The following is a 12,410-nucleotide window of genomic DNA, read 5'->3' as shown; positions in this document are numbered from 1 at the left end:
AAAGCCGAATTGGGAATATTCAGAAGGATTGGTCAGGGTGGGTTGAGACAGCCCCAGAAGTTTGGAGAGAATTGGATTTCAAAGGCTGGCTGAGTTCCAACTGAGGGAGCTCTTCTTATGTTCTTAATGCAAATGTAAAATTCCTTGTCGGTTGTTTTAGTTTTAGAATTTAAAATTTGACTAAAAACTGATGTACACAAATATGTGCCTTTGACCAAGATAACCCCCAGTCCCCAAAGCTGCTCTGATCGAGATGCTGTTCCAACTTTTAAATACCTGCTGAAAGCTTTTCTATGCAGGCAATTGAGTTAATGGATGACTGGTTTTATCATTTCGTGTCGTTTTTATTGCATGGTTTTATGTAAAGTTGTTGTGCAGTGCTTTGGTGTTGTTGTTTTAATGAACAGCGGTATACAAATATTTAAAAAAACACACAGAGAGATGGAATCGCCTTTAAATATGAACTGAGTTGAGTTTCCCATCTCTACAGGGTATGAAATTGAATGTGTGGGGGAAACTGGCCACGTGTCAGATAAAGATGGGTTTTTGCGCAGGAGATGCCCCCTGGGAGGCTGCAGCCGTTCTCAAGAAACTTACCTGGGAAGATGAATTGCTGCTTGTATTTGTAGTAATGAGAAGCTGTAAAGGAGAACAAGGATAGCTTAGGAAAGGTAAGTAGTCAGAGAGCACCAGTGCGCCTCTAAGAAATCAGACAGGAATGAGGCTTGTGAAACATCACCCAACAACCTCCCCCCCAAATAATTGCTTGCTTTGTATTTGTGCTCCCAGAGGATGCAGAGATGGCCATCAACCTAGATGGCTGATCTTCTCTGGGCTCAATGTTTAAGGAGAATCAGAAAGGAATCTTTTGGTGGGGCAGCGCCCCCTTTGCCCCAATGGACCAGCCCTCTACAGAGTAGACTGTGTGAAGGAACTGGACTAATGTTTTGAAAAAGAAATATTGGATATCATTTGTTTTGGGAATCACGGGGTGAACCTGGGTTCCTGAAGCAAACCCATGTCTGGCAGGTAAGCAAATCAGGAGGTGTCAAAACAAGGATGTAAAGTGTGGCTTGTGGACAGTCTAGTCTGTAGAGTGGATTAAGGCAAAAGTGGACCTTTTTCTGCTGTCTGTGGGCTGAGATATAAAAGCAGCTCAGGGACAGAGGAGGAGAAGCTGCTTCCTGGGAGGCCGACTAAAGATGTCCCTGGGGAGAGGGCTGATAAAGAGGAAGATTCCATGCTCCAGTTCCTGGGCTTCCCTTCAGGTGTAAACAGTTCGCTTCTGTTTTGCAACACATCATTGCTTTTGCATGCCTTTATGTTGTCACCATTGCTGCTGCATTTTCTACATTTTGCAAAGGCCTGGGGTGGGTCTCTAGGTTTACTCTGACCACCAAGGAAATGGTTGTATGGAGGTTTAGTTAGTTATTTACTGCTTCTGTCCACTATATTTCTGTTCTAGAACAAAACTGTTTTTGTACTACGTGTCTCAGTGCTGTAGGCTGTCAAGACAGGACATAATATTTTTTCCTTTTATCTGATGAAAGAGAGAGAGAGAGTGTACGTACACACACACATGTATGACCAAGCTGCGTTTTTGCAATGGAAGGCAAATGAAATCGGAGTGAGTACTTTGAATCAAATATCAGTGGGTTGTAAAGGTGATTCATTGGTTTAAGCTAAATTTAAGAGTAATTCCAGGACATTTAGAGGATTTGCTTTAACCTTGCCCTTATTTTAAATGGGAAGTGCATTTGCTCATGTTTTGTGTCTGTCTTAACAGACATTTTATTGTATTATTTGCAATGGCCTATGGCTACTAAGCAATAAAGATTGATCATGCACTGAAAACAAGGAGGGAAATGCCCAGCCACGCTAGTGATACAAACCAAAATGGTTCAGCTCCAGCAAGTCACTTTGGAGGCATCTTGAATACTACTCAAAGTAAATAAATGCCATCAAATGGACAAATAAATATAGCCTCTTTAACAAAATTCCACTATTAGCAGAATCCAGGGCTTTGCTTTCAAAAATTCTAATTGTATTGGTAAAATGGATCCATTCAAATTTTTAGTCGCCCCAGGCTGTGAAAATTCCAGCTGGGTAGCTGAGATCCAGGGACCCTACTGTAAAAATGGGCTGGGGTCTCATTAGTAGCATATAACGTCTTTGGAGGACAGAGGCACAATGCGTCAAAAGAAGCACTTGCGCAAAGGATGGCTTTGAAAGGGAATTAGGCAAATGCACAGAGGAGAAGGCTACTATCCTGAGCACACCGTAGCTCACAGTAATTCCCACAAAATATACTGGGACTTAGTTCCTACATGGGATGGCCCTGCAAAGAAACCAAGCACTAGGGCTAAACAGAAGAGCTTATACAAACATCTACAAGGCATAACCTTGTCCAGAACTGAACACTGGGCATAGGACCATGCCCCTGCCAGGCCAGGGGAAGCCAGGAGTCTAAAAGCCTGTCCATATATAGCACTCAAAAGTTTATGCATTTGGGTAGGGCAAGGATGGGGAATATGCCATCTGACAGATGTTATTGGACCCCAGCTCCCATCCTCCCACACCACTGGCCATGCTGGCTGAGTCCATCAATATCTGGAGGGCCACAGTTTCCCCATCCCTGGGTTAGGGAGTCACGAGCCAAGGGCACAAATGACACCAGCACCCAGAAAATCACCACTCTCTCTGCACAACTAAATTCCATTCACTTTCTATTGCTCCTCTTCCCATGAGATCGAGCTGATCTTGCCAAGCTTCCCTGTTCCCCTCAGCATCAACAACTCATCCTAGCCAGCTGCCCAATTCCCTGCACATTTCTGCTGATAAGTAAGTGCGCACAGGGCCACAAGTTGTCGGCCGATCTCAACATCAGCTGCCAAGTGAAACCCGTTTCTGTTTAAGCAGGCGTTTGGCCTGTTGAGCTGATTTGGTTTCGTTCCACTACTCTGTGTTTTAATGAGTCCTCGGCTGAATGCTTTGGCCCAGACTTTCTCATCACTTTCAGTGGAGGAATGAAAATGCCCCCCTGGAGTTGGCCAAGAGTGATTAATTTTCGCTTGGGGATGGCGGCTTGTCACTCATTTAGATGAGGCAGCAGAGGGCTTTCTAATTTTCTATTCTTTCTCTGCCTTCTCAACTTCACCTGTCGCCTGTTGGTTACACTTTGGGGCTAGTCTGGAGAGAGCTGAACCACGAGTCCAGATTCAGATGACAAGCTAAGACAAACCATGGCGCTCAGCACAGCACAACAGCAAAATGGCAAAGCTGCAATCTCCCTGGAAGTCCCCATGTTTGCACTAAGCAGTGGTTTAGTGTGACATTCAATACAAGTCTGTCTGGATCTGTGGCTCAGCTGGAACTGTCCGGGGTGCTGACTGCTTTGTCTGCCTTTTTTGGAACTCAACCTCTACTTTGCCCTACTTTGCTGACCTGCACCTGTCCCCTGCCTTGTTTGACTTATCCCACAAGAATTTAACCTCTGCTTTGCTTGACCATGTTCACTGGAATCTGACATCCCCTAGAACCTAACCCCTGCTAGATCCAATGCCGCTTGCTGGATCCTGAACTGCGAAAGGTGGGATGTGATTTGTCATTCTGCAAATCTGTACCTGGAACTTGCCCCCACTTGGGCTAAAACACACACATCTGGCCAGGAGCTGCCTGGGACAGGACAAGCATGTAAATGCCAATCCAATTCTGAATTGGCCCATTTGGTATTGAATTTCTCAATATGATGCTCAGCTATATTACAAATCAAGTATTTCTTGAAGAAGCTCATAAATATCAATTCAATTCTAATCAGACTGGAGTGAGTTTGCCCATCATCAGTTGTAGTCAAATGAATTGGCCCCAGCTGGTCAACAATCCCCCACTCCTTTGAGCTGACAATCTCGGGTGTAAATGTAAATGCAGGTAATTCAATCTGTCTTTCTAAGCCTCGCCTTCAGACGCAGCCAACCCTGTCTGAAAATGGATGACTGTCTGGGGTCTTTCAAGGACACCCAAATGGGTTTGATAGTGTGCTGTTCCTAGAGTTTCTTCTCTAGCTGATGAAAAATGGTTGCCTTACTTCCCATAATCATTTTTCTTAAGGGCCATGCATGCATTTTGCCATGTTGTCTGACTGTAGAGGGACCTCTTGAAACAAGAGTGATGGAAGGAACTGCTCTCATCAGTGTGGAAGAAGGAGGAAGAACCATGATGGGCCAAGATGAATGGCAGGCACCAACAGATTTGCGCTGTCGATGATCTACCTCTGTATAGTGATCAGAGAGGGACAAGAGAGGTCTTGCTGTTTTGAAGGAAATGTAGGGAGCTGCCTTGTTGCAAGCCGAACCATTGGTCCATCTAGCTCAGCATTATCTACACCAGGGATGGGGAACACTTTTCATCCCGAGGACCGCACTGGTGGGCAAGGCCAGGAGCAAAAGGGAGGCCAATAAATGCAAATATTACCTTTGTACAGTAGGCTAGTTCCTATGCACACCCATATACCCCTTTCTATCCTCCATGCAGGAAAGCAAGAAAGATGCTCAGAGTTCAAGTACACATTCCAAAAAAACACTCAAGACAGGTGTGAAGCAAGGCTGCTGGTGGGTGTGGCCTGTGGAGAAGAGGTGTGGCCTGGGAAGAATTCCGTAGGCCAGCTAGAGAGGACTTGAGGGCCACTTTTGGTCCCTAGGCATCAGGTTCCCCATCTCTGATCTAAGCCAGTATTGCCTACTCTAAGGATGGAGGAAATCTGTGTGTGTCTCCTATGCAACAGATAGGAACATAGGAAACTTATACCAAGTCAGACCACTAATCCATCTAGTTCAGTAGTGTCTACACTGACTGGCAGCAGCTCTCCAAAATTTCAGGCAAGAGTCTCTACGCAATCCTACCTGGAGGAGCTAGGGACTGAACCTGGGACCTTCTGCTTGTGAGGCGGACGTTCTAACCCTGAGCTATGGCTTGATGTGCTGTTGATTTTCCTGTGATCCTATAATGCTTATATATCTCTTGTAAACTGAAATGCATCCACTGGTGTCCTCTGCTCAGGTATTTAAAAATGAAACCTTCCCAAACAGATCCGTAGCCTCCTGGGGTCTTGTTTGGTCAATGTGCAGGGGCAAATTAAGAACCTCGCTTTCAGAGATGTGGACGGGCAGCTCTTGTGGTTCAGAGAAAAAGCTCAGGACGCACCTGGCAAGTTGAACTGCTTCTGCTGCCGTGTGCACTGCGGGGAGGGGTGCAGGGGAGAGGGCGGTGTGGCACTGGGCGGCAGAGGCGGAGCTGGTGAGGAGGGCGTGGATGACGTCGTCGAGGATGGGTTGCTGCTGGAATCAGGCTGGTAGGGCACCGGAATGTGGTCCTGCAGGAAGAGGAAGAACAGACCAGTGAGAGTGCAACTGGTGAGTGTCCATGCATAGAGCTCTTGCCACACAAGATGGGATCCTGGACCAATAAGTGAAGTGACTAGTACTAGCTGGCGAGATCTCAGACCACCTTGGACACTGAGCGGGAAACGTTTCTTAGCAGTGCAGCAAAGCACCAGCTTGAGCTTGGGAACGATCCCATCCCATAGGCAGCCGAGTAAGCATCAAACATTGGGGGTGAGGAGGAGTGGCTGGGGGGAAGAAACAGCCTCCTGTTCCCCGCAGAGAAATCACAAGTCAGCTCAAGTTACTCTCCATTGATTATTCCTCATGGGCCATTTAACTTTACGGAGACAACAGAGGGCACTTCAGGGTAAGCAGACAGATGGGATTTTTGTACAATGCTGCACATTCTTATTGCGGCTCTGCAGGGACTGCAGCTCCCCCAGAAATAAGCTTGAGGCTGTCAATGGAGAGCAGCTCCTTGTAACACAGGGAAAGGAAGACACAGGGAACAGGTAGAGCAAGGGTTGGCAACAAGGCGCCCATGGGTGCCAATGTGCCTGCTGGCATCCACTGCCAGAGGTCTCAGTAGACACTCCCTTGAAAATTGGCAATGCACCAAAGACTGTTTGCTGTTTGTGCTTAGCTCAGTACTGACTCACTGAACTCACCTCCTTAAACATGCCTGCATTTCACCGGATGCCTGGATTGAACACCCTTCCTCCCTTCCGTTCTGAGCAGAGGAGACGTGCAAGCAGTTTCTATCTGTGAGCCGCAGCAGCCAGCACTGGGCTTATAGCACATACTTGACAAAACATGGGCTACTTCTGAGTCAGAAGACATGTCATCCACAGGGGAAGCTGGTCCATTAGGGTGAATGGGGCACTGCCCCACCAACCTCGGTCCTGATTCTTCCAATCCCACCTGCCTTCATAATTACAACCAGTCCAGGGGGTAGCCCTGGCCACAAGCTTCTTCCTCCTTAAGAATGAGTGTTGCCCCTTGTGCAACTCAGTAGGGAGGAGAATTGGGATGAAACTAGAATTAGATGGCCGTCAAAGATTGCAGTTCTGCTTATTTGCTCTAGCACCACCTACTGTTGGCTTCTCCTGCCTTCTGCCCTACCAAAGGACACCAGTCATTCCTGAAGTATGCATAAAAAGGTAAAGGTAAAGGACCCCTGACAGTTAAGTCCAGTTGCGAACGACTCTGGGGTTGCGGCGCTCATCTCGCTTTACTGGCCGAGGGAGCTGATGTTTGTCTGCAGACAGATTTTCAAGGTCATGTGGCCAGAATGACTAAACTGCTTCTGGAGAACCAGAGCAGCGCATGGAAATGCCATTTACCTTCCTGCCGGAGCAGTACCTATTTATCTACTTGCACTGGCGTGCTTTCGAACTGCTAAATTGGCAGGAGCCGGGACTGAGCAACAGGAGCTCACCCCGTCATGGGGATTCGAACTGCCAACCTTCCGATCGGCAAGCCCTAGGCTCAGTGGTTTAGACCACAGCGCCACCCGCGTCCCATACATACATACATGTACGCATACAGCATCTGAAATGGCAGCTCAAATGACACCTGAATAAATTGGCTTTTCCTCTATTGCTAACCCACACTAGTGAAATCAAGTTACTAATCTGCGGCCGTACAATCGCTTTTACACCATCCCTCTTGCTCGCTCTTTTCTGCTGGGCCTGGGGGAGGGAGCAGGGAGGGTACAGCAGGCAATGAAAAATGTACTTTCTTGTACTCAACTTGTAATGAAAATGCTAATGCCATGAACCTAGATTTGGATGGCGTCTAAAAGATACTAAATTTTGCCTCTCAGATGTTGAACTTTGCTCTTCATCGAGTTCTGAAAAGCAAAGGACCTTGTGGGAGGACATCCACAGAAAATGCCAAACAAAACAGGATTGCACCTGTTGAAATTAATGGATCTCAAATTAGTTGTCTCCATTCATTTCAATAGCTGTGCTCTGAGTGGGGCAATCGTTTGCATATGATTGCTGGTTTTAATTTTCAGATACATTCATTTCTAAAACTTTAACGCATTTTTGAAATTAAAGGGAGAATTCAGAATTTAGCCAAAAAGTTGGGTAGGGAGGTGGGATAAAAGCACACTGGCAGAATGCAAATATATGCAAATTAATGATAATGACACCAGGTCCTCACCAAATCACCTTAGGTTATGTCATAAACATATCAATTTAGGCTATATCATAAATGACTGCTTCCCTCCTCACACCTTTCAGAATACATGTTGTTTGAATTCTATACTGTAGCAGTTGCATTGACTCCCTAGTTAGTGTCCAGGGGCAATTTAAAGCGCTGGTGTGACCATATTTAAAGTGCTGCTATTGGTATTGACATATCCACACACAAAAACACACAGATATTGGAGTCCACACTATAGTACAAAATTCCACTCCTCCAGTCGTAGCCAGCTGTCTTCAATTTGCTCTTGTTTCTATACAAATAAATAGTCATTTATCTGGGGTTTACAACTCAATAATAGGACCAAAATATATCCATTGCACTGACATGAAAAATCATGCTCATGGCAAAGTTTTGTCTCTTCTGTCTGACCATCCTACCTTAAAGCAGAGTGAAAACTTTGATTCAGAGAAATTAAACTCTTGAGCTCGCCCAAAGGCTTCCCTCTTCCTTCAAGAGTTAACGCAGAGATGTAGGCAGTTGTGTTTATACCAGAGCTCTGTCCGTGTTGCCCACTCTGTTGTCTACACTAGTCCAAATATTGCTGGACTAAAACTTCCAATATACCCAGCCAGTCTGGGTCAAAGATGCTATAGTGACTGGAATCTAGCTACATCTGGAGGGTCACAGGTTTCCCTTCTCTGATTTAGAATTTTTGGAGAACATCATCAAGTTTGATGATGGGGTGATGTGGAGTAGTGTAGTGGCAAAATCACAGCCACACCCTCTCTCAGCCACACACCCTTATAAGATTATGCAATAATCTGATAATTCTGCAGGGGGGGAATTAGGGGTGCCTTGCAACGATCAGCGCAGATCTCCATGTGTTGCCTTTCAGTTGGGTCTACTATTTTCTGTGCAAGCAAATGGGCAAATGATTTGGAGTGCTCCAAAATCTTCTTTCCAAGTGACCTAAGCTGTGTCACCCTTGAAGTTCCACTGTATATAACAAAACTTGCACACCATTCTTTTGAAGCTAAAGCACCTTATGTTTTGGGTGTTCCACAACGCTTAGCTTTGAAGTAGGGAGAGCAACTCCTCTGAGTCCTTCCCTGGAAGGACCCTAGGAGCCAACCTTCCGTAGCTGACTAGCACGAAGGGTGAGAAGTCTTCATCTGAATGGTTTAAAATGCTGAGTGTGCAGCTCTAAGTTGCTGGAGACAAGGACCTTGCTCCAGAAATAGGACAGGTCTTCAGCTCCCATGTACCACTATATTTCTGGCTATCTGTTAAAGCTGGGGTGGGATGTCACCTACCCAGTCAGACTATTTGTTCATGAAGCCCAGTCTGCCTCCCCTGGCTGGCAGCAGCTCTCCAAGGTCTTAGGAGCGCCCACTGCAATGCAACATTATTCGTTCATCTCTCGGCTTGACAGCTTCTGCTGCTGTTGAACCAGCTTGCTGCTTAAAAACGCCTGTCCCAACCTCACCCACCCCCTTCCAAAACAGGTTTCTACTTAGCGTTGACCAGATTTGCTGAAATGTATACCAGCCCCTTTGAGATTTGAATTGGCAGATATGCCTGGAAACCCAAGGAGCCATCTGCAAAGTTCTGGCCCAGCAGATGGCTGAACAGACCAGCAAGTAAACTGGGGGATGCTATTTTTCAAAGCAGAAAAAACCCTGTGCCAATTTCCTCCCCTCCCCACCACAATTCATTTTCATTACAGAGCACTTGTTTCCATGGCAAGCAAGGAAGGGTCTCTCCCCCCCCCCCATTTCTCCAGCAGTTCCACTGATGGAAACATAGAAACATAGTTTTATACTGAGACTGACCATTGGGTCCATCTGGCTTAGTATTGTCTACACTGACTGGCAGTGGCTCTGGCTCTGCCTATCATTGGCACTGGAGCCACTCACTGTCAGTGTCCCAGTTTCTGCCCCACCAATCCCAATGGGCACCAGCCATTTCTGACCTTCAGTATACAAAGCTCTGTGCTCTACCATTGAGCTGTTGACTCCCTGGGGCTTCCAGTATGACTGGCTTGCAGTCACTCCAGTCCCACCAAAGCAACTCTGCAACATCTCACCTTGTTGATTTTGTTGGTTTTGGGAAGCGTCTGGCTGACATGCAGGTCCGAGTATCTGGGGGGCTTCCTCAGTGGGTTGTTAATATCACATGGCACAGATTCTGTCCGGACTAACCTTGCTGGATCAAAAAGAGAGAGAGAGACAGAGAGAGAGGAGAGAGGAGAGAGGGGGGAGAGATGGAGAGATAGGGTGGGGTGGGGTGGGGTGGAGGGGGTGGAGAGAAAAATAGAGAAAGAGAAAGATCAAGGTTTTAATTTTGCACTTAATCCACATATCTAAAGAGCAGCTTCCTTTGAAGCTCCTAGAGCTTATGAGTTCAAACCCAAATGAGAAGCTAAACTTCCCCTGTGCCTAACTACTCATATGAGGGGTAGAGAAAGCTCCAGCCCTCCAGGTGTGGTTGGACTCCAACTCCCACCATTCCATTAGCCATGCTGGCTGGGGCTGAGGAGAGCTGGCCCATCCCCTTCTTTTGACTTAGGCCACATTCACAGCATACATCTAAAGCACTATGTTGCTACTTTAAACAGTCATGGCTTCCCCCCTCCCCAAAGAATCCTGAGGGCTGTTGCTTGTTAAGGGTGCTGAGAGGTGTTAGGGCACCTCCCAGAGCTACAATTCCCAGAGTTCCCTGGAAAAAGTGATTGCTAAACTACTCTGGAGCGTTTTCCCCTTATCACGAGAAACCTCAGAGGCCCACAGCACTCGCTTACTTTGTGGGGCTCCTGGTAGGTCCCTAGCTCCAAGGAAGGGCAGGGCCCTTATCACAGGATATATATTTTTGGCTCTTGAAGGAGCTGCAAGTTATAGCCAGTATTCATTGCCCTGCCCTCCTCCCCTTTGTGTAGCTTAACTTTCTTCTGATCCCTCTAGCTTCTTCTCTGTTCTTTAGCCTTGTCTGAACAAGATATACTTGCATTCCTTTTTATCCATCATAGAATCATGGAATCATGACTGTATGAGTTGGAACTGTAAAGAATTTTAGAGTTTGAAGGGTCATCTTGTCCAACCCCCTGCAATGCAGGAATCCTTTGCTCAACATGGGGCTCGAACCCACAACCCTGAAATTAAGAGCCTCATGCTCTACCGACTGAGCTATCGCTCCTGTCTTGCTCCCAGCCAACAATCAACCCTGTTGCTCTGGATGGCTGTATTTTGTGCCTCCCTTGCCCTTCACTTCTGCACTCCCCTTCCTGCCCAACTTGTGCTTAAAGTCGGGTCAGCTGGCTTTGCTTGACCCTCTCCCTTGCCAGCCAGTTTCACTTAGCACATCGGTCCACATCCTCTTTCAGAGAAAGAGAAGCACTCTGGATCATATCCATTGTACATGTACACTCTGGAGCATTGCCTCCTAGACTGTGTTTCTTTTGCCCTTTACCAACGTGGAACCAAATTCCCTCCACCATTTGGTTGCCACACACTGAGACATGCGATTTCCTTTCTTTGCAACATTTTACAAGCTGTTATGACCTTCGCCATCACAAATCAATTTCTGCGCCACCGGCTCAATGGGCTGCCCTTTCCAGATGGTTAATTAATATGTCAAATGCTCAAGTTACCCAATACAGGCTGCTGCAGCACTGCAGCCTCCATTGTGAAGTTCGACCGCTGAGTGCCAAATATTTTTTCTCCATCTTTCCAGCCAGTCACAGATCCGTGCTGGGACCTGGCTTCTTATCCCTTGCACTGCTGGTTATACAGGGGCTATTTGTAAGCAATGCTCAAGCCTGGCTAAATCTCTTCCCACCATCACTTTAAGCTTATTGTAATTACTTCCAAATGTCTCATTCATTCTACCCATCCCTTGAGTGTCACAATACAGTGGTACCTCTGGTTAAGAACTTAATTCGTTCCGGAGGTCCGTTCTTAACCTGAAACTGTTCTTAACCTGAGGTACCACTTTAGCTAATGGGGCCTCCCGCTGCCACTGCGCAATTTCTGTTCTCATCCTGAAGCAAAGTTCTTAACCCAAGGTACTATTTCTGGGTTGGCGGAGTCTGTAACCTGAAGTATATGTAACCCGAGGTACCACTGTACCAGGTTCCTTATTCCCCTTTAGCCCCTCATCCTTTTATGTTCCTTTGCTCTAGTTCCTGTTCCACCAAAGATATTCCCACCTAAGCAGTGGTTCCCTCATCCAACCAGGAAGTGGTATAATCACTTCCTGTTCAAAACGGGCCTTTGTCTGAACAACAAGAGTATTCATTCAGTGCTCCATGGTTAGAGATGTCTGAGAATTCCTACAGGAACAGTACAGTATAAGAGAAATGGGTGATGCTCATTTTTTTGTTTTTTGTTTGTCCCATGTCTGAACAGAAATTTATCCAGTGGATATTAGTATTCACTGTTGTTACTTTCAGTCTGCTAATGATATGTATTTATTTTATTGATTGATTGATTGATTGATTGATTGATTGATGGATTGAATTTATATCCCACCCTCCCTCCCCAAAGAGCCCAGGGTGGCAAGCAAATGTACGATTTAAAACAAAGAAGAATGCAAAAACATTCCTAGACAGATCAAAACATTCTAAAAACAATTACAATTAAGAACATCTAAAATCAGTTACAGTTATCAGTTTAATCTTTTTTTTTAAATAAAAATTCTTCCATCCAATGATCTTATGGATGCCAGGAACAGTATTCTTCCACCAACAAATGTCTGGGTAAACAGGAACATTCTCAAATTCCACCTGAAAGTTAGTAACAATGAAACAGGAACAACTCAAAAGGGAGGGCATTCCACAACTGGAGAACCACCACTGAAAAGACTCTGTCATATAACAGCAGT

General features: G+C 46.0%; 1 protein-coding gene across 1 annotated transcript in view; it reads right to left on the bottom strand.

The window, feature by feature from the left end:
• The window catches only part of KSR2 (kinase suppressor of ras 2), a gene marked incomplete at its 3' end in the record, with an annotated part of 191,153 nt that overhangs the window by 56,939 nt on the left and 121,804 nt on the right, over positions 1-12,410 (bottom strand). Inside the window, exons 9-11 of the mRNA XM_083478598.1 lie at positions 9,619-9,737; positions 5,200-5,368; positions 598-639 (exon numbers count right to left, since the gene is read on the bottom strand). Of these exons, the coding sequence (XP_083334724.1) occupies positions 598-639; positions 5,200-5,368; positions 9,619-9,737 (330 nt within the window). The remainder of the gene's footprint in view (positions 1-597; positions 640-5,199; positions 5,369-9,618; positions 9,738-12,410) is intronic.

The sequence above is a fragment of the Podarcis liolepis genome, assembly GCF_965112155.1.
Source record: "Podarcis liolepis genome assembly, chromosome: 15".
Taxonomy (NCBI): domain Eukaryota; kingdom Metazoa; phylum Chordata; class Lepidosauria; order Squamata; family Lacertidae; genus Podarcis; species Podarcis liolepis.
The sequence above is the reverse complement of the archived record's forward strand: the minus strand, read 5'-3'. Positions and strand labels throughout refer to the sequence as shown.